The 22,874-nt window shown below is 42.0% G+C and overlaps 2 protein-coding genes across 4 annotated transcripts in view; one reads left to right on the top strand and one right to left on the bottom strand.

The window, feature by feature from the left end:
* Positions 1-22,874, bottom strand: part of PTPRE (protein tyrosine phosphatase receptor type E) — a 148,449-nt gene that overhangs the window by 112,611 nt on the left and 12,964 nt on the right. The gene's annotated exons all lie outside the window — the stretch shown is intronic.
* Positions 3,021-14,778, top strand: CLRN3 (clarin 3). Its single transcript, XM_081005336.1, has 3 exons — positions 3,021-3,376; positions 7,766-7,945; positions 14,111-14,778. The coding sequence occupies exons 1-3, from the start codon at positions 3,148-3,150 to the stop codon at positions 14,377-14,379; spliced, it is 678 nt and encodes a 225-aa protein (XP_080861462.1). The 5' UTR covers positions 3,021-3,147; the 3' UTR covers positions 14,380-14,778.

Genomic DNA, 22,874 nt, shown 5'->3' with positions numbered 1-22,874 from the left:
AGCTTTATTCTGCTTTTCACCTGTAAGTAGTTATTTGCAGTAATTATAGTGGATGGCAATAGGATAAATCCACTAAAGTAATAATGAAACAAAGAGACTCAACTGTACTTTTCAAAGCCTATATGAAATACTATTGCTCCAAGAAGCATGTATTTTGTTCTTCATGAAAAGCAGATCAAAAAACAACAACAGCTACAGTATAAAGGAAATAGTTTGATGCTATGATCTACCAGATTTCATTTCTTGATCCAGATGTGAATATTGGACACAAACACATCAAAACCTGCATCAATATAATCCAAATTTTCCATTAAAACACCTTCTCTTTTTTGTAATTGGAGTTATACAAATATTCATGTACCCCTATTTTTAATATTTGTTGGATTTCCAAAATTAGGAGGGACACAATAGATGGACAAGTATATTGAAACACAGAATGGGTTTCAAGGGAGATAGGCTATGATACCATCCTCTTACCACTGGGAACCGTGCTTAGCTTTAAAAAAAAAGGTATAAAAGCTAGATTTTTAAAAAAGTAAAAGAGAATCTCTCTGAATACTGATAGCACAGTCTTATTCATGTCTAATAAAAAATGTAAGCCCCATTGAGTTCAATGGGGTTAGCCTCCAGGAAACTCTGTATAGGATTGCAGCCCAAGTTGTACACCCAGATACTTGCACTGAGGGGGCTCACTTTTCCAAGAGATGCAACCTACCTCACAGCCACCAGCACTGAGATGCTTTCAGAGTAGCGACAGCAGGTAAACGATACACTAAATCAACTCCAGGTCAATATTGACTTGACGTAAACTGGCAGTTTGCACAAGCCCTAGGATGCAAACTTAGATGAGTGTGGAAAGACAAAGCACAGAAAAGCTTAATTCTGAGTAGTTCCTGAAGCAAATGGAACAGACAAGAGAAAGGTGCATGGCTCAAAACATGCATAATAATTCCAAGTGTTAAATTTTATGAAAAGTGTAAGGTGAAAAGAGAGTGAAAAATAACTCTCTTTGGCATTTTCACATAATGTGAAAAATAGCCTTTAGACAAAGAAGTGAGTGTGAAAATGCATGCAGAGCTCTACATGAGGTTATCTGACATGATGTGTAGACTAGGGGTTGTACTGCTGCTCACATTGCTTGCCACCTCCACCTAGCCGCCCCCTGCCAAACTCCCTACTCCTCTGCCAAACCTTCTCCCTTGACACCTCTCCAAACACCAACCCATGATTATGTGAACTGCAGCATGATGATGTCCTTACAATTTTATTATATGCTAAGAAATACATTTATTTTAAAATTAATTTTCTCATTAACTCATGCGCCCCATAGCTCCCACAATTCCTTGCAATATGAAAGCACTCCTTCTTAATGCTCCACCCTTTCAGCCCCACATTCAAGTAACCACTAGAGAATGCCCAATGGACATAGCAATGGACATAAGTAGAGCTCCACCTGCCTGCCTGCTTTCTAACTTGGAGCCAGTCCATGGGGTGTTGCTGCCTGATGACTTCCTCTTCTTTAGTCAAAGTGGCTCCATCTGTCATTGGCTCCACCTCCTGTTAGTCACCTTACAAGTCGTAATGGACAGCAGCCAAGTGAAGAGATTGATCTCAATCACCCTTTAGCCGCTGTGTTATACTACAGTGGTACCTCGGGTTAAGTACTTAATTCGTTCTGGAGGTCCGTTCTTAACCTGAAACTGTTCTTAACCTGAAGCACCACTTTAGCTAATGGGGCCTCCTGCTGCTGCTGCGCCGCCGCACAATTTCTGTTCTTATCCTGAAGCAAAGTTCTTAACCCGAGGTAATATTTCTGGGTTAGCAGAGTCTGTAACCTGAAGCGTATATAAGCCAAGGTAGCACTGTATTTGTATCTTTCAGAATATGGGAATGACTTACTGGGGCCATAACCAAACTAAGCCTCCTAGAGCAGTGATGGCCAAACTTGGCCCTCCAGCTGTTTTTTGGACTACAACTCCCATCATCCCTCGCTAACAGGCCAGTGGTCAGGGATGTCCCAAAACACAAAACAGCTGGAAGGCAGAGTTTGGCCATCACTGTCCTAGAGCAAAAGAAGGTTTAGTTTGGTCAGAATCGAGTATACACTTCCAAAGTTAATTCTAAATACATTACTTCTGATAAATGAGCCACCATAGTCGCTAGTGAGCCATGGAAAGTTGTGTCCTGGGCTTTTTAGGCTCGTCTACCCATGTACTATCTGAAACCAGAGGAGCGCGTTGGTTGCCAGATGTGAAACATATTGGCATTATTTTCAGCTCTCCTACCCCACTAGTAAGCCAAACTTTGGCTTAGCTCAGTAACGTATGGCAGTGAAAAGGACCAGGAAGGAGCAAAGCAGCTACAAGGTCTTCTCCGGAAGCCCACATATCAGCATGATCTGGCTAAGTCATAGTTTACCATGCTGAGCAAACCAGGTATCTCCCCCACCGTTTGGGAAGCAAATGAAGAAAGCTCTGACCAAAGGCAAGTCACCATTGGGTCTTTTACACATTTATAACAACAGAATGAATAGGCCCTATGTGTGTATATACTAACCCTTTGCTATTCCTTCATCATGTTTTCAGAAAGCAAACACAAACAAGAAGCTGAGTTTCACCCCCCAAATGTACATTGCCCAAAAATTCTATATGGGCAAAATGATAAAACCAACAACACTCAGTCTACAAAATTTGAGCTTTCTAATGAATTATTTGATTATGCAAAGCTTCAAAGGAACACAGGAAGCTGCTTTATATTGAGTCAGACCATTGGTCCATTTAGCTCAGTGTTGTCTACCTACATGGAGACACCAGTGATTTAACCTGAGATCTTCGGCATGCAAAGCAAGTGCTCTTGCCCTGAGCCACAGCCCTTTCAGATCTTTACTGTTCATGGTTGGAGTGATTTTCCTGTCACTATGGCAACACTTTACTGCAGACCAAAGTTCAATGATTTTACAACTTTATTACCACTGCTGTTAGTTCAAAGTTTATGGGCATGACTTTCTGCCAACACAGATACCAGTAACAGGGTCCCCATTATTCAGCAGCAGAAGTGAAGCTTCTCTTCACTGGATTTCTCATTTAGGGAACTAAGAATCGAGGAGGGAAATCTTACTGCACCTCAGAAAAACACTTTTCTGATAAAATGCCATCCAAGAGAAAATCCCTGATGTTTGCTTCTGCTTTTTTCACCAGTGTTATCTCCTTGGTGATAGTTTGCCTTGTTCTTGCAACCAAAAATTGGGTTTCAAGTGAGATTAAATTCGGTGATGTAAATTCCACTGAGACAATATTCATTACATATGGACTCTTTGAAGGATCTTGTTCAAAGAACGTGCAAAATGGACTTAGTGTTGAGGATACCCCTTTCCAAGGTAACTATCTGCTGAAGTAAATATAAAGAGTTATTGTTGGGAGCTGTTTGGTTTAATGCTGTCTGTTTACTTGGGTATTGTGAACCATGGCTTTAATTTCTTTATGTGGATACTTTTATGGAAGAGAAGAGTAACACCAGGAAGCAAAGAGCTGTAAAATAAGAATGGCAAACATCGTTACAAGCAAACTCTCTAAAAGAAAATTGACAAAATAGTCCATGACTTACGGCATGAAAATGATAAGAATTAGCTGAAGCTGAAAGATAGTTACAGAGAGAGTGTTTCCAGAAAGATAGCTCTGTTTGTATTTGTATTATCTTAATTCAAGCTATAGGTGATAGAATTTCATGTCTTGTGTTAAGTCACCAATTTTCCTTCCTAATAATGGCCACTTTCACACCAGCAGTAGGGTGTCCTGGGAGGCTGAAATGTCCTAGTGATTACTAGATATTACCATTTTGGATGTTAAATTTTGTGTCCATTTATTCTGTTGCACAGGGACTGGCCATTTTGTCTTGTGTAGAATGCGGAAGGCCATTGCTAGCATATCATAGAATTATTACATTAGAAGATTAACAGGTGAACAAATGCTTGATGTCAGCCAACTTTATTAGGTCCTATAGTGGTCTTGCTGGAATACATGTTTTCATCTTCAATTTATTTGTATGCCAGTTTTCACTGTAAACCTTGCTCACAGAAGCAGAACTATATAAAAGAAGTTTGTATATAGAATAAAGCATTGGCTAAATATAATTCACTGACAATTACGAAACATAATATTAGTATGACTTTTTTTTAATAGGCCAAACATCTCATATGCACTGGCTTGGGTCCTAAGTTAATTTAATTTAATTTAAGGAAGTTCACAGAAAGAAAGTTTCATGTCTACTCTTTCCCTGTGTGATCAGTAATAAGTGCAAGTGAGCCAACTGGAATACAATTAGATCTGGTTCATGGTTATCATTTGATAACAATGTTGTATCTTCTTCCTTACATATTTAGACTTCATACACCACAGCAAAGTCCAAGCAAGGTTTCTCCTTTGTTTCCTGAATGCTAGCTAGTGCCCTTGGTATTCTATGAATTGTTCATTTAGTTATTGTTCATAGTTCTAAAGGGCAAAGTTTCTAAAATGCTAGATGGATGCATACCAAATGCATCCGAGTGAATAATTGATAAAAAGAGAGAAAGGAAAAGCAAAGGCTGAAATGGCTGGGAGAAACCACCATTCACATCCTCTTGTCACTAGGCTTTTCACCAAGTAGTGCCATGATTTATAATGGGATGAATCCAGACCTGCTATGAGCAGAATTCTGCTAAAGGGATACTCCCACTTGAAAGGGGGAAAGAGAGGATTTTGGCCAATTTCCTCTGTGCCCCAAGAAATGCTGCTCAAGAGAGAGTTGGTGGACCCTCCAGGAAAGCATGGCAGGTGGGCTAGGGAATGCAACGGGGAGAGGAGAGATTGGCAAAAATTGCCTTATCCACTTTCTTCATCATGGAGCCCTGTGGATGAGAGGACAAGACCCACTGCAGCATATATTCCACAGGTGTCTTGATCTTAATGGGTACTTCTCAGTGAGCACCCTTTTATATCATGTAGAGCATGGGTAGGCAAACTAAGGCCTGGGGCCCGGATCCGGCCCAATCGCCTTCTGAATCCAGCCTGTGGACAGTCTGGGAATCAGTGTGTTTTTACATGAGTAGAATGTTTCCTTTTATTTAAAATACATCTCTGGGTTATTTGTGGGGCCTGCTTGGTGTTTTTACATGAGAAGAATGTGTGCTTTTATTTAAAATGCATCTCTGGGTTATTTGTGGGGGATAGGAATTCGTTCATATTTTTTTTTCAAAATATAGTCCGGTCCCCCACAAGGTCTGAGGGACAGTGGACTGGCTCCCTGCTGAAAAAGTTTGCTGACCCCTGATCTAGAGTTTCATCAAATTACTGAACATTGTATAAATGAAGACCACAACATTTTGGAGATCTGCTATTTTCCTTTGAAATCACTCAGTAGGTTTCAGTTTCCCATGAAAGTCCATTTTAAAGCCCAAATGTTTGCTTTTCACAGAAATTTGGTTTACTAAACTTTGAGTTCCTTCATTCAAGGATTTAATTTCTAAGTACCAAGTCTTTTAGAGTTTGTAAGTGAAACTATAGTGTCAGGTAGACTAGAACAACATAGTTGTTCTGTAATAATGCCATAAACTAGTAAGCTTTAAGAAATTGTAGAAATCCTGTGCCAAAATACCATAGGTCTATCAATGGGTGTCTACATAAAGCCTCCAAGTTCAATGGCACTATACCTTTAATTGTTGTTGTTTAGTCATTTAGTTGCGTCCGACTCTTTGTGACCCCATGGACCAGAGCACGCCAGGGACTCCTGTCTTCCACTGCCTCTCGCAGTTTGGTCAAAATCATGCTGGTAGCTTCGAGAACACTGTCCAACCATCTGGTCCTCTGTTGTCCCCTTCTCCTTGTGCCCTCCATCTTTCCCAACATCAGGGTCTTTTCCAGGGAGTCTTCTCTTCTCATGAGGTGGCCAAAGTATTGGAGCCTCAGCTTCAGGATCTGTCCTTCCAGTGAGCACTCAGGGCTGATTTCCTTAAGAATGGATAGGTTTGATCTTCTTGCAATCCATGGGACTCTCAAGAGTATACATTTAATTATATGATATTAAATATAAGCAACAGGGATTTTTTTTTATTTGTTTCCTGCTTGTGAATGTGCAGAAGCATCTGGTTGGCACTGTTGGAAACAATACACCAAACTAGATAGAGCTGTTCTGATCCACTATGGCAGTTCTTACATCCCATGGATTTATATATTTGTTTACATACTATGGAAGTTGCAGAACCTCATCCCCTGATGCCACATACTTCTCTATTGCATTGGGCACTGATCTCTTGTATAGAACTTCTGTTGATACAGAGCACAGTGCTGATAATGGTGGAGATTGAGCCTGAGAGCAGAATGTAAGACACGCTGTAAAATTCTGTAGCGTGAATTAGATCGATGCCTTTATACCACAGTTCTTGGGCTGCAAGGAATTTGCTGGCAAGAGCAATTTGCTTGTATATTATAAGGTCAGTTAATTAGTAGCCTCACTGCAAACTAACAAAGACCTCTGGTATTATCCCCTAAATTTATTGTGACTGCTACTCCACTGAACAGTAAACTTGATCTTCTCTTTTATGTCTTGGAAGTTAACAGTGCAAGGCATACAAAGCTCTATCAAAGTACTGGGCTCTTAATAGCCTGCCATTAATGATTTGTATGATGCAATAAACAAACGTGGCTTCTTGGACTCTTCCAAATATAGGCAGAATGAACTGGTTTTATTCTGAAATATTTATCTGACATACTTTGAATTGAGTTTTCATTCTGCCGGTACAGAAAAGGCAGCACAGACAATCTTGATTAGATTTAATTTGAAATATCTTGTTGAAACATGGACAATTCTACTTTTGCATAAATACTTGTGAATAAGTTTTTTTTGTGAGGAAATTATAATCTCTCTTTGACACACACACATGTATCTTAGTTCTCAATAAGTGCTTCCTACAATGTGGGAAATGGATGGGCAAGGAATTATCAAATGAGATATTTTATCTTAAGGGGAATATAAATTGAGTGGTTAATATCTGCAATAACCGGTCATTATGCACATTCACTAGGCCACCTGGAGTATATGCACATAATCCTTCCATGAACAGGGAAATGTGCACAGTTCTATGTGCATAGGTGCATGGTTTCAGATAAAATTATATGAATGCCATGAAGGGGACAGCAAGCATGATCACAGCTCCTCTCCCACATACTCATACACGAGAGAGAGAGGGGTGTGTGGAAGGCTCATTTATCAACTGAATCACTGCTTCTGATATCCTCTATATAGGTAACTATGAAATTTAGTTCCTAGACAGTTTTGTGATGACCATAATCTTTTTCTATGCAACATCAAGAGTTATAAACTTGCAGCTGCCCACCTACTTAGAAGCTTGTCATACTTTACTAGGTACAAAGGTACATGCTCAGTTAGGCTGTTTTTCAAACGGGTATTCCTTCATGTCTAAATGTTTGAACTTCAGGGATAAATTACAGAAACAGTAATTTACAAAAATACTGAAAGACTGAGGAGAAACTGAAAGAGCTAAACATCCAAGAATATGTATAAGTCAACTTGCCCGAATCCCAATGTAGAAGGGCAATTTCTCTAGAATCAGACATGTCTGATCATATTTGATAGCCCCCCTGTTTCTTAGCAATACTATATAGTTAGCTTTAAAAAAATTCCATCCATAGAAATCAGCTGACACAAGGTGATTTTCATCTGAAGTATTAATCACTGTATCTACTGATATTAACTATGATGTATTATTTTTCAGTTGTAGATTTGCTGGAAAATACTAAAACGAAGGGTTTCAACACTGTGATTATCATTCTGCTAGTTCTTAGTTTGATCAGCTCCTTCCTCAGTTCTGGATTTACATGCTACAATGCCGTTAGCAACCCCTACCAAACCTTTTTGGGCCCTATTGGGGTCTATACCTGGAATTCTATATCTGGTAAGTAATATACATTGTTGTTGTTGTTGTTGTTGGCATCCTTCTGTCTCAGGAGACAATGAAGGGGTCACCTTTGGGGTGAAGTCAAACCGTTGGAGAGTTACATCATCTGCTGTGGCTGTAGAGACCAATATCGGAGAGACATGTTCTATTGTAGGTGGGGCAGGTGAAGGCGTCTGGTTTTGCTACTATGGGTACACTATGGGTTTTTCTTCTCTCTGTGTTCCTCCCAGCTGTCATTTCTCCTCTGGTCACTGCTTGTGGATACGTGACCTGACTGTCTCCAGGCACTGTGGTCGCCTGCAATGGATTCCCACACGGTGGGGTCAATGTTGCCAACCTTCACGTTACATTTGCAGATATCTTTGTAACATTTGGTCTGCCAATGGGCCTGATGCCTTAAACCAGCTTCCCACGGACTATGTCCCTGGGGATCTTGCCATCTCCCATTCCGTGGACATGACCAAGCCAGTGTAGACATATGGTTTTAAAAATATGATATTGCCAGTTTAAGGCTAGTGAGACCATGCACCCACTTTCCCTTGGTCTCTCAAGTTCAAAATCCAGATAGGGAGAATGAAATACCTGGGACCAGGAAAGATGACTTACATTGTCCTGGTCAATTTTGCTGCTACGGCCTGAGAAACCCTCCTCTGAGATGGTCATACTTATTTGTTGCTTACATCTGTAGCTGGCAGGAAGAGTTACACAGTGGGAGATGAGGGCTTCCTCTGATGCAGTAGGGGTCAGAATGGTACTCCTGCTAATGACTTGCAGTTTTTCCTAGCATCCCTGTGATTGATGATGATGCCATTAATGAAAAAAATTTCCAACACAAGTTTAGGAAACAATTCACCTATTTTGTAGGTGTTTAAAGGGTAAGAAGAAGTGTTTTGCCTTGGCTGTATGGCTGTAGTGAATGAACTGATTTTGAGAAGAAACTGCTTGCTTAATTATTTATATATCAGCATATTTCTGGGCCAATGCTTCTTTCTTTCTAAAAGGCACTCAAAGAGACTTACGTAGAATATCATGTTAGCTCACAAACTTTAGCCCACATATCTTTTCTGTTGTGTAGTGCTGTTTTGAGAGTGTAGTTTGAAGCAAAAAAAAAGTGGTGCAGTGGTGCAAATCTCAACATAACAGTGGATGAATATTTCCTCTCTCTTCTTTATCATGTTATTTTTATTATTTACTAAATTTGTTAGTTGCTTTATCTTGTCCAGGGCAACCCAAAGAGGCTTACAACCAACCAACCAACCAACCAACCAACCAACTAAGTAACTAACTAAACAAACAAACAAACAAACAAACAAACACTTCCAGAGATGCATTAAAAGCAAAGGAGGGAAATAACTACAGTGGTACCTCGGGTTACATACGCTTCAGGTTACAGACTCCGCTAACCCAGAAATAGTGCCTCAGATTAAGAACTTTGCTTCAGGATGAGAATAGAGATCGTGCTCCGGCGGCGCAGCAGCAGCAGCGAGAGGCTCCATTAGCTAAAGTGGTGCTTCAGGTTAAGAACAGTTTCAGGTTAAGAACAGACCTCCGGAACGAATTAAGTACTTAACCCGAGGTACCACTGTACATTAGTAACATCAGGGGTCAACAAACTTTTTCAGCAGGGGGCTGGTCCACTGTCCCTCAGATCTTGTGGGGGGGCAGGCTATATTTTTTGGGGGGGGGAATGAATTCCTATACCCCACAAATAACCCGGAGATGCGTTTTAAATAAAAGGACACATTCTACTCATGTAAAAACATGCTGATTCCCGCACCATCCGCGAGCCGAATTTAGAGAGTGATTGCCTACCCATGAGTAACATCCTACTCTCTTTTAAAAGGCACAGATAGTAAAAGCCCACTGATAATTAAAGGTCAAAGGCTTGGTTATAAAGTTTTTGCCTGGTGCCTAAAGATATGTAATAATGGCACCAAATGAGCCTCCTGTCCACAAGTGGGCAGCCATTGCAGAAAAAGGAGTTCCAAACCCAGACTAAGACACCTGAACCCTCTTGTCACTTAGTCTTATGGTAGTGTCACACACTAAAAAAAACCCACAACCCTCCATGGAAAGACAGCATAAGAAGGCCCCTTTTGCAAGAAACAAAAACAGGTATGGATTAAGTCGTAGGAAGATTATTCTAGCAATACAGTGAGGTTCAGATGCTTCCTGCAGAAATACAGGACCAGCGATTGCACAATGGTTTAAAAACTGGGAGAAAATTTTGACACAGCACTAACCGCATCAGGTAGATCATGTATATAAAATTTCCAGTTATCAGATCAACAGGGACCATTCTCATAAACTATAGAAATTGGTGGCTTATAACAGCAGACCATTTTTGTGTGTGCACTGCAGAGTATATCAATATCTGCAAACTGAGAGTGCCTCCAAAATTCATCTATAACACCTATTTCTTCTGTAGCTGTGCACTGCAGAGCAAGCTGAGTAATGGTAGACAAGCCATCTTTCAAGGAAGGTTGTTCAAACTTTTCATGGAGGTACCCCTGTAGAGCTTCTTCAGATGCCCCCGAGTTCATATTCGAAACAGAACAGAATTGAATAGAATTGTGACTGTAGATTGCTATCTTCTAATTATCTGATCTGTACTTGATCTCCTTGAAATGTAAGACTACTGCAGAGAAAGACTAATAGTTGGAGTAATGCGGTCAATAGCTGCAATCTCAATGAGCTGTGTATGGCTAGGCACATGGAAACTGAATGCAGTCAGGGTTTTTTTCTTTTGTTTTAGTTTTTAAATTACAATAGCAGCTCCAACAGCTGCAGAAGCAAGAAGTGCTTAAATCTCAACAGCTCCTTTGGATTGCAGCCAATATTTCTTAAATAAACTCAGCATTCCACTCATAATACAAGTATAAGCAGAATCCATTTGTACAAAGATACATCAGCTTTATCATCTCCCTACTTAAATTTAAATATTATACATTTTATTTGTGGGTTTAATGAACGGTGGAGGTTGCATATAAACTAGCAACACTTGAATGAGAAGTCTCTTTGATTAGGCTTCTGGAACAAAACTATTAATCATAAGCATTTGCTTTCACTACATGGCAGAAAAATTGGAATATGCGATATAAATTAACTAACCATATGATAATAGTAGTCAGCAGGTATTATTCAAATAAACACATAACAAGAAAATGATCATCAGGGCCAGCTCTACCATTGGGCAGAGGGAGGCAGCTGCCTCACATGGCAGATGTTCAATGGCAGTGCAATATCTCCCCACCATTATCCAGAGTCTTGTAAGCCAGCTTGCTCTGCACCCCCAAAGATAGCCTGTTGTTTCCAGGTTTGATGGAGAAAGGAAAGCTATCATTTAATCAGGGTTAAATAAGATACAACTACAAGTTCAGCTGGATTCTATGAAAGCTGCTGTTCCACTAGAGTAACAGATTTCAAGTTGTGCAATGGAGCTTTCTTCTCCTCTCCTCTGTAGCCTCATGTGTACTCCAAAAATCTGGTTCAGAGGGTCGGAGAACTTTCTGGAGCATATTTTGAGGGCATTTGAGGAGCGAAGTGGAAGGCTTGTTGCATGATTGGAACTCTCCACATGCACTGTTGGATACAAGCCTGGATGGAATGGGATGGTATCATCTTATCCACTGCTTCAGGCAGCAAAGTGTATTGGGCCAGCCTTGATAATTACATAGGTAAAGGTAAAGGGACCCCTGACGGTTAGGTCCAGTCGTGACCGACTCTGGGGTTGCGGCGCTCATCTCACTTTATTGGCCGAGGGAGCCGGCGTACAGCTTCTGGGTCTTATGGCCAGCATGACTAAGCCGCTTCTGGCGAACCAGAGCAGCGCACGGAAACGCCATTTACCTTCCTGCCAGAGCGGTACCTATTTATCTACTTGCACTTTGACATGCTTTTGAACTGCTAGGTGGGCAGGAGCAGGAACCGAGCAACGGGAGCTCAGCCCATCATGGGGATTTGAACCGCCAACCTTCTGATCGGCAAGTCCTAGGCTCTGTGGTTTAACCCACAGCGCCATCCGCTTCCCTGATAATTACATAGCAATGTCCAAAATAGCTCTGGGAGAATGTGACATCCCAGGATGCCCTCTGGAGGAAAGGCATTTCTCCTGCCTAGAGTGTTACTCCCTCAAACAAGTGTATGGGAACTGCAACTAACATGATGCCCCGGCACTGGTGAATGATTCATGCAGCTCTCATCTGGTAATCTAAGGGCCCAAACTGAAGTGCTGCACAAGATCTGTGAGTGGCTCTCTTGACGTTGTTTTCAGACTTTGAAGCAGCAGCTGGAAACTCTGATTTTGATCAGAGCAGAGAAAAAGTAGGGATTAGTCATTTCTCCCTGCACCATTTTCCCCAATCTAAATCATCCACACATCCCAAAGCTATTAGCCCCCTGAGAAAGATGCAGGCATGAAGCAGGTGTCCCGCCAGGAGGCAATCTAGAGCATGGAAATGGCACAGAGAAGCTTAATTGCTTGCCCAACGCTGCTGTGATGGCTGATTTGTCATTGCTACTTTGTGATAGTGGTCCTAATAAAGGTGTTATGCTGCTATAACTTCTGCATGTCTTTTTCCTAACTGACCAACAAAGGTACCTATGATGTCTGATCTGTGGCAGTTATGATACACGCAACTGTCACTTGATGGGTCACACTGCTCTAGTAAATACAGATATCAGATTTCTCCAAGATAACGTTGTGTCATTTATTTTACAATCAGAGGGTAGTTTTAGCATTTACTTTACGATGGTCCTATTCTGTACTAGCTGTCTCCCACACAAATCCCATCTGCACTTTGCCTCAGGCTGAGTTTCCACTCTCCTACATAAAACCTCCCAGACATCTTCCACCCCAAACATAACAAACCTGTTAAAGAAATATCACCACAAGACCGTTGCTACATTTTGAATTTTAATAAAAGTTGTGAGGTTAGTAAAGCCTTGAAGAGGGCAGCATCAGAACTGAAGTTGCAAAAATAGGGCAAAACTTTGCTAAGAGAAAAATCAGCAATACATCAGGTTCTGTAGAGGAGGGGAGAGACAGAGAGAGCAGATTTCTAGACGTTTCAGAAAGTTGAGATTTGTTAGAATGTAAGATGAACTCCATCAAATATTTCCCTGGGGGTATAACCCTTCATTCCCCTATTTGGCTTACATCTGGTTTCTTTTGATGTGCTTTGCTATCCTTGTGATCTCGCTACTGAAATAACTCCAGTTCTTACACTAAATATGTCTCAAGAGGCTCCTGCTTTTTCTAACGGCAAGCTTTGGACTAAAAGAATTTATTCACAGGGAATGGGGGAGCCTGTTACAAAATATACCAGTATTAGATCGTTCCCATATAATATATTTTTTTTGTTGAAAGATGGTTCTTACTACCAGAGTACTTTACTTTTCTGCTTTCCAGCTTAATAGTTCCTTTTGGAAGTGATTTGGTACCAGTAGAGGAAGATTTCTGAAGCACTGTAAAAATGTCAGGTTCCAGTGTCAGCAGATGAAAATCAGGATAGTTGGTCCTAAATTTAGCACCCCTGTGCTGAGTTTATGCCATTTTAGGCTTTTTCCAGACTTTAGAGCCTTGGAAATGGTGGTATTTCCAGATCTGTATAACACCTAAATAGGGTTTATTCATCACTTGTATTTCAGGATAGTCCCAATTACAGTCTGATTCTGAGCGTATTTACTTGGTATCAAGTCCCACTGCATTCAGTGGGGCTTTTACACAGGTAAGCCTGCAAATGCCAGGCTTCAGTGGGAGCACACCTTTCTGCTGCTTTCCAAAACTAAAGTTAAGGGTCAGGCATTGGAGCGCAGACTGGAAAGGACATGTTTTTCCTTTGAATTGTGATAATCTGATGTCCAGTGATTTAAAAAAAATGACAGTGAGCTAGGCTAGATTGCATTCCCTACCACTAATTTAGATAAAATGGGGTGGGGGGAGAGGTCAAGACTTGTGAATTGCAAAAAGAGAATTTCCCGATAATTTAAGCACTGCTCCACCAGCCTTGCCCTTTCTTCCAACCCCACCTAAGCCTCTGACAGCCTTATTCTGCAAATTTTGTTGACAACAGAAAATAACTTTGAAAAAAATATTTATCTGCCTACTATCACTTTCTCAAACTAATATCAGAAATATTTGCTTTCCTTTTTATTTTTAAGGCATCTGCTCCCTCCTAGGCTTGTTTCTGTTTCCTGCAAATGTGGAAGTGAACAAACTGTCCGTTGAGCTGGCTGCACCTTGCGGTCCTTCAAAAGAAGCCACACTCTCTAACACTTATGGATATTCATACTGGATCGTGCTCCTTATAGTCCTTTCAAATGCTGCAGCTATCATTATCATTGTTTTCTACCAACGTGCAAGGTATTCGAAAAGGAAAGAGCGAGAGAGACCCATGGAAATTGCACCCAAAGATGGCATTTTATTTTGATGGAATCTGCTGCTTAATTTCAAGGACAAGTGTGCAGTCTAAACCACCATCATTTACATGTATGTCAGGCCCATTGACTTATGTAGGGTGGATAATTCAGCACAGGGTTGCTACCTATATGAATAAAATAGAACAACAATGTGGACAATTGGGGTTGATAAATGGAAAAGGTCTGTGTTTTCCAGAACTACACCATAATTTATTTCAGATTCTGTCCACTAAGTAAGGTCTTTCTACAGGTCTGTACAACTTGTAACTCCAAACCTGTTATATATTTGATTCTGTCTAACTGAATCTGCAATTACATTTCACTTACTATGAGGTTATGTTGGACCTATTGTTCTAGTATACCTGCTCCTTTTACATAATATATGTTACTTAATGAAAAGGCATAGTTGTGAACCCAACCTTGTATATGTGTGTGTTTGCCTTGAGCACCCTTCATCAACCTGGTCACTCCCAGATATTTTTGACTATAATATCCATCAGTCCCAGCATCCCATTTACATGTAAATTAGATGCTGACCAATGCTCCATTGAGTTACCTAGTAATTTGTTGCTTACTCAAAAGAACGCTGGAGACTTAAGACCACAGAGCAACTTTCCTGGCAATACTACTTTTTCAAAATTTTCAGGCTTTCTTGTATGTCCTTTAGATCACTGGCCTTCAACAGGTGGTTTGGGACCCAGTCGTGGCCTGATCCAAGATGGGTCACAACAGGAGCACTACCACCAGGCAAATGTATGGTAAAAAATTAATAAATGGGTCCCCAAATGCATGCATGGGTTAAAACTAGGTCCTGGATCTGAAAAGGTTGAAGATACCTGCTTTAGATTAAAGGTTCTACATCAATGGCATGAAGCATATTCGTGCGCCTGAGAGCCCAAGCTGATAATTTTCTGAAAGGAGATTGAGATCTGCATTTCCTGCTGGTGGTGATTATTATATGAAACTGGGAAATCTCCTGAGGCTTGTCCACCACTGATAACAGTCTCGTGCTGCTGTACAATTGCTGGAGCCATGTTGAGCCACTTATTTTCAAAAACCAAGACATGGATTCTCTGATAATACAAATGCTCTGCTTCTGTCATAAGGTCTGATTGTAGATTTAATCACATTGCATGATGGATGTTGGCTCAGCAAAACAGTGACAATTGCTCGCTGAAGCTCACTGTGAAAATTTTTGCAGCTCAAGCAGAACTGGCAAATGCTTGGCTGTGTGCCAGTTTCGCTTGTGGGGGCAAACGTCTGATTATTTTAGCCTAAACATCTGCAGTGGCAGAAAGTAGTTTTTAAGCTGTATAAAATCTTCAGTTATCTCTCAAAGGATTGATTCAACATGAACATGTGGAACTTGGTTGGGTACAAGCCAGTCTTGTGGCCCTTCAACTTCATTGTTGGATGACCACTGTTCCAGTTCACTTGATCTTCGCAAAGCACCACATTTTCTTACTTTACAGTCACCGCAGCAAAAAAAAAAATCTTCAAAAGCTTCTGAATGCAAACTCAGCTGCTGCGTTTGACCTCTGTGACCTTGCTGCAATGAAGCTATATGCATACATGGAGGAGGAGGAGAATTAGCCACGCAGAAGGGCTTCTTGAATGTTTCCACAGCAACTAGTCGCGCTGTTGAAGTGGCAAGCCACTTTTCAATTCAGAACTTGCAATATAAATTTAAAAGTGGTTTGCCTTTTCAGCATGTGCTAGAAATCCCCTCCCCCTTCAAATATCTAGCACTCCATCCTGCCCCCCTATTTTGATTGCATTCTTGGGAACCACCTCCAAGGAGCATTTAGGATAAGTTCAACCAGCTCGCTAATCTAAGAATGATTTTATTTCCCACCAAGAACCAATTTGCATGTCTGCTTCAGTTCTTGTCCTTCGTGGTTTTCAGTCGGCGTGGATTAGTGAATCTGTGCCAAAAGCCAGATCTAGAAAGACGTCAGCTGTTGGAGTGAAGTGCCATCCACTTGATAGCTGCCACAGAAAAGAAGCCATAACTGATTCTAAATTCCCTAGGATATTCTTGTTTGGAATCTTATCTCATTTGCAAGTAATACAGGTGTTACCTTTCTGTCTCAGCCACCCCGCCTCCCTGGGGAAAACAACCGCTTGGGAAAATCTTTAGACTGGGGAAATAACACAAGGGGAAAGGGGGTTAATTCTCTTCCCTTCCATCTGCATCACAGCCCAGATCCTATTTTCCACCCATGACTGCTTTTATTTTTAAAACAAATGGTCATCTTGAAAGAAACAGGTCTGCTCTTTGACAGGGAGGCCCTGATCCTATCCTGAATGTGCATGGGAGTTTGAATGCTTTCATGTAGGGATCTGAAGAAGAATTGCTATGCTGTACAGACTACAGAATTGATCTTTTGCAATTTTCTATTAATTCTGCTCCCGCAGACCTAAGTCTACAGTAAAGCTTATTAATCATTAGCACAGTTAGGAAGGGTACAGTACATTTAAAAAGATCAGTTTCCATGTTGTTAGTCTAGGGTAAAAATGGAGGAAAGGAAACAGTTTGTGGCTGTTTTCTCAACCTGCTTGCTACTGTAGGATGCTTAATCACTTGCTTGTGGGTTCAGGAGGCAGTCTAGCATCCATGAAGGCTGTTCTCAAAGCCAGGTACCAGGAAGGCTTATAAGGACTGCTAAAAGAAAGCTAGCTTTTTTGTTTGGAATAAGCCTAGGTAAGACTGTCTCCAGACCACATCTAACTGAGCATCCATCATTTCTTATTTGCACAAAGGTTATGCAGAGGTTAAATTCTATCTGGTCTTTCTTCTGATTAGTTTGCAGGGATGTTACACAACAATGAGCATTCATCCAGCTGGATATTTATAAGTCTCCCCATTAAACATTTGTTCATCCCACATTTTTCTGTGCATTTCCCTGTCACTTTTCTAACTACAAAGACTCTGTTTCTTTTTTAAAGGGAGGTTGGTGAACTAGGGTGACATTTTATTCCACTTTAATTGTGCAAACCTAAATTTCCTGGTATGCACCTGAATCCCCCCTGCAAAATAGTGACAGGGGTATTCAACTAAATTGTTGTGCTAGTGCAAGGATTAGGGCTAGCAAAGCACAGGTTTTCACTCCCCCCCCCCCCGCTCATCCTCATTTCTGCTCTAGAGGGTTGGGGAAAACACCAGAATACATTTAGGGGGCATGGAGAAGGGGGAGATCATTATGTTGCACTGGCAGAATGATTTGCTTAAAGCTATTGTGGTTTAAACCACTGAGCCTAGCGCTTGCCGATCAGAAGATCGGCAGTTCGAATCTCCGCAACGGGGTGAGCTCCAGTTGCTCAGTTCCTGCTCCTGCCAACCTAGCAGTCAAAGTGCAAGTAGATAAATAGGTACCGCTCCGGCGGGAAGGTAAACAGCGTTCTCATGCTCTGCTCTGGTTTAGCCAGAAGCGGATTAGTCATGCTGGCCACATGACCCGGAAAAACTGTCTTCGAACAAACGTAGGCTCCCTCGGCCAGTAAAGCGAGATGAGCGCCACAACCCCAGTCGTTCATGACTGGACTTAACTGTCAGGGGTCCTTTACTGTTATGTACTAAGCTTGGGTCCTAGAACAATAGGCAAGTAGGATCCTAGAATGCAACAACTGATTGGCTTGCAGGAGAATACCAATCAGGTTCCAGGAGGGAAGCAGATTCAGCCAATCAGACAGGACTCATTGTGTAAATAATGTATATAAAAGCCTAAGGTTTGGGGGGCAATTCAATCACTGTTTTACAAGCTGCAATAAAGAGCATGAAATCACTACAGGACTCCGAGTATATTTCATTTACCTTTTTTTTACTATGAATACAGCCGAGAGTCTGGAGGCGGCTTGCATTTACAATACAGATCACTGAGTAGGGAAGCAAGGAGAGATTTAAATGAGGGCAACAATTGGGCACTTTCAATTTCTCTTGGAGATGAAAGTCACATAAGTTCTCCTTAAATATGGGCATAAGGGAAAGCTTTTTTTAGACTATGAGTAGATGGTATATCTACTCAGACCAGATATAAAAGAAATCAATAAAAAATATATTAGCACAGGTTGGAAGTGTTAAAAAGAAAGGGGGGGGGGCTTTTTCCCATATGAGGGGGGAACGAGTTAGGAGAAGGAAATATAAAAACCAAATGAAAAAGATCTTAAGGTATGAAATCACCCTCCAATTTTTCCTATTAAATTATGTGGGAAGTTTTCCTATTAAATGAAGTTCTGAGGGTGTCATAACATAAAGAATTAGCTTCCTACGCTTTAGCTACAGCAAGAGCACTACTTTTTCCCAGAACATGGAGATCAGCAAACACACCATCCTTTAAGGAATGGCTGGAGAAAATGCTATGCCTAAATTGATTCATTAGGTAATAAGGTAAAGGTAAACAACCCCTGGACGGTTAAGTCCAGTCAAAGGTGACTATGGGGTAGGGGGCTCATCTCGCTTTCAGGCCGAGGGGCGTTTGTCCACAGACAGCTTTCCAGTTCATGTGGCCTGCATGACTAAACCGCTTCTGGCGCAACGGGACTCTGTGACAGAAGCCAGAGTGCACAGAAATGTTGTTTACCTTCCCACTGCAGTGGTATCTATTTATCTACTTGCACTGGAGTGCTTTCGAATTGCTAGGTTGGCAGAAGCTGGGACAGAGCAATGGGAGCTCACCCCATCGCAGGGATTCGAACCGCTGACCTTCTGATCAGCAAGCCCAAGAGGCTCAGTGGTTTAGACCACAGCACCACCCATGTCATTACCTCAGATTCAGAGAACAAAGACAAAGTTACGATAGCTTTATGACAAGATGGTATAGTGCTATTGAGTAGCCCCCAAAATAATGGTTGTGGCCCAACATAACATCAGTTTATACAGTATTATGAATCAATATAACCAGCTCTGATTCTATTACAAATCAGCACTTTTATTTGCCTTTAGCAAAGCAATGCTTTTTCCTTTTATTTATCAGTTTGGTGTGCTATGTTTAAGCTTGTGATATTTACAACTGATTATCATCTTCGATAAAACTATGATGTGCCAATGATACTTATAAGTTAAATAAAAATTGTGAACCTTTTTAAAAAAGCAATTTCTCTTAGAGGTACAGGCACACACACCATACACATAATTCAGCGTTTATAGCAAATGTTTACAGCTTCATTTTGTGAAGTACAGTAAATATTTTTCACTAAAGTGGTTGGTTGACGTAACCTGCAAGTACATCTTCCTCCTTCCTTCCCTACCACAAAAATTCTTCTGGGAGACCAAGCACTTGTCAAAGCATCCCCATATTATTGAGTATACCCTCTCTGAGATTACATGATATATGTACCACCTTATGGGACCAGGAAACATCAGGCACTTAGCAATTGTACGGTAAAGAGAGCCAAATGTTGCTGCGAGTGCATTGCAAAAGGCCTCCCAAGGGTCGAAAAGAGAAGATACATATCAGAGAATGCCAACCACAGCACTTTATAAACATGTATTTGCTACTGCAGGACATTACTCATAATCGCACAGGATGGCATATGTTCTGCCTCTGTGAACAGGCAAAGGTCAAGTTAATTTAAAAGGTGAAATCAATCTGTGGCTTCAACAGTACACAAGCCAGCTTGTAGATATAATAGGAACCAAAGACTGAGATGTTGCAAAAATGAAACCAGGAACCTCACAGTCCATTAGGGACAGTTCACTTTTTGGACATTCTCCCTAAAATACATCCATCAGAGTCTGCTGAGTTGATGCAATGAATTTGGATGAGTGGAGGATGCTGGTTGTTTTGCGAATGGTCACAGCACCACTGTATGGAAAATCCAAACACTATTTTGTTTAAAGGGGCAAGTGCTTTTTGCTCAAACAATGACATCCCAATAAACCTTTTGGTCACAGGATTTTTCTGTGGATTTTGACATTCAGAATTCTTATCCATCTGGCATTCATTGTCACATAAGTAGCAAGAGTTTCAGTTTGCATTAATCTGGGTCAGAAGATTCCTAGCCAGGGCTACTGTTATCCGCAACTCACATCCATTCTAAAAGGGCATCATAGTCATCTCTATGGTACATCTGAGTTTTTTCATTGTCTGTAAATCTTATTCCCCACCACCACTCACTTATTCATGAGATGTTTAAAGCCTAATAAGGCATTTCCAAATCTTTCCAAAGGAGAGGCAGGTGAGTCAAGGACATCTTTTCTGTTTTCTTCTGCACCACTTTAAATAACATGCAAGAATGATGAGGAAGTGCGTAAGTGGGAGAGAATCCAGCAGGAGACTGATTTTGAAAACAAAAGAATTTATCTTGTTCTAAATCAACCATTGTTGGCAATCAGAATTGGCAACACCGCCTGTCTTTCAGGCAGTGTATTCTCAGCTTCCAGAACAACTTTCAGACTAGAGACTCACAATTCAGGAAGGGCTGGAGAAAGGAGCAGATGGACAAGGCAACGTTTTTCTTCCTACTCTATCAAAGCTTCATCTGGACCGGGGGAAGCTGGCCTGGAGTCTGACTCCAGAGAGGTGAAAAGTAGTCTTTGGGGACCTGTACCAGGGTGGAGCTGTGGGTTAAACCACAGAGCCTAGGCCTTGCCGATCAGAAGGTCTGTGGTTCGAATCCCCACAACAGGGTGAGCTCCCATTGCTCGGTCCCTGCTCCTGCCAACCTAGCAGTTCGAAAGCATGTCAAAGTGCAAGTAGATAAATAGGTACCGCTTCAGCGGGAAGGTAAATGGCGTTTCTGTGCGCTGCTCTGGTTTGCCAGAAGCGGCTTAGTCATGCTGGCCACGGACGGAGTTCGTGACGGAGCCTCAAGAACATCTTATAGGACGCTTATGAAAGCCTATGAGATGGCTTTGAAAGCTGCTAAGAAATCTTACTTTGCAGCTTCCATTGCATCCGCTAGCTCTCGTCTGGCACAACTTTTTAGAATAATTAGGTCAATAACATCCTTAGGAGGACAACCAAATTTAAGCACAAATTCGACCCACAGCTGTGAGGCATTCGCGAGCTTTTTTGCGGAGAAAGTCCTGTTGCTCCACCGTGACCTCCCTGCCAATTTAGATACAGTTACTGAACTGGAGGCCCCTCGACTGACTTCAGGTCCAGTGTTGGACCATTTTGATCGGATACTCCCTGCTGATGTGGATAGATTCCTCCAAGTTGTTAGGCCCACCACCTGCCTCCTTGATCTGTGCCCATCTTGGCTGATTAGGGAGTGTCCAGATGTTGCGCGGACCCCCCTGGTTGAAATTATCAATTTGTCCCTTGACACGGGGACATTCCTAGGGGAACTGAAGGAAGCAGTAGTGTGTCCACTCTTAAAAGAAAACTTCATTAGATCCCTTAGACCTATCCAATTACCGCCCAGTTTCAAATCTTCCATATTTGGGTAAGGTAATTGAGAGAGTGGTTGCTGAACAGCTTGGTAGGTTTCTGGAGGAAACATCGGCTTTAGATCCATTTCAGTCCGGTTTCCGTCCTGGTTTTAGGACCGAGACAGCTCTGGTTGCCCTAACAGATGATCTCCGTAGACAACTGGATCGAGGCGGGTCAGGACTGCTGATCCTTTTAGATTTGTCAGCAGCCTTTGACATGGTCGATCATGATCTTCTGGACCACCGCCTCGCAGACGTGGGGATACAGGGCATAGCCCGTAACTGGCTGTGCTCTTTTATCTCTGGTCGGGGACAGAGGGTGGCACTAGGGAGGGAAATGTTGTCGCGCCATTCCTTGGTGTGTGGAGTGCTGCAGGGCACAATTCTCTCCCCGATGCTTTTTAACATTTTTATGCGCCCCCTTGCCCATATTATCCGGAGCTTTGGGCTGGGCTGTCACCAGTATGCTGATGACACTCAGCTCTATCTGCTGATGGATGGCCACACTGACTCGGCCCCGAACACACTGACCAGATGCTTGAAAGCTGTGGCTAGATGGTTTCATGGGAGCCGATTGAAACTAAATCCTTCAAAGACAGAGGTCCTATGGCTGGGTCGGGATGGCATAGGGATGAAGGACCAACTCCCTTCTCTTGCGGGGGCCCAATTAGTGCCATTGCCTTCCGTTAAGAGTTTGGGTGTAATCCTTGACACCTCCCTTTCCATGGAGGCACAAGTTACAGCAACAGCCAAGGCGACATTTTTCCACCTTCGCCGCATCAAGCAGTTGGTCCCTTACCTTTCCCGCCCCGACCTGGCCACAGTGATCCATGCGATGGTCATCTCCAGGCTTGACTACTGTAATTCACTCTACGCAGGGCTGCCCTTGAAGCTGTCCCAGAAACTCCAGCGGGTGGAGAATGCTGCAGCAAGGCTCCTCACGGGGTCTCTGCCATGGGAGCATATTCACCCAGTGCTTTTCAAGCTGCACTGGCTCCCGGTGGAGTACAGGGTCAGATTTAAGGTGCTGCTTTTGACCTTTAAAGCCCTTCACGGCCTAGGACCCTCGTACCTACGAGACCGCCTCTCCCGGTATGCCCCACAGAGAGCCTCAAGGTCCATAAATAGCAA

Source organism: Podarcis pityusensis (assembly GCF_964106645.2).
Source record: "Podarcis pityusensis genome assembly, chromosome: 5".
Classification (NCBI taxonomy): Eukaryota; Metazoa; Chordata; class Lepidosauria; order Squamata; family Lacertidae; genus Podarcis; species Podarcis pityusensis.
This window is presented reverse-complemented; position numbering and strand designations above follow the sequence as displayed.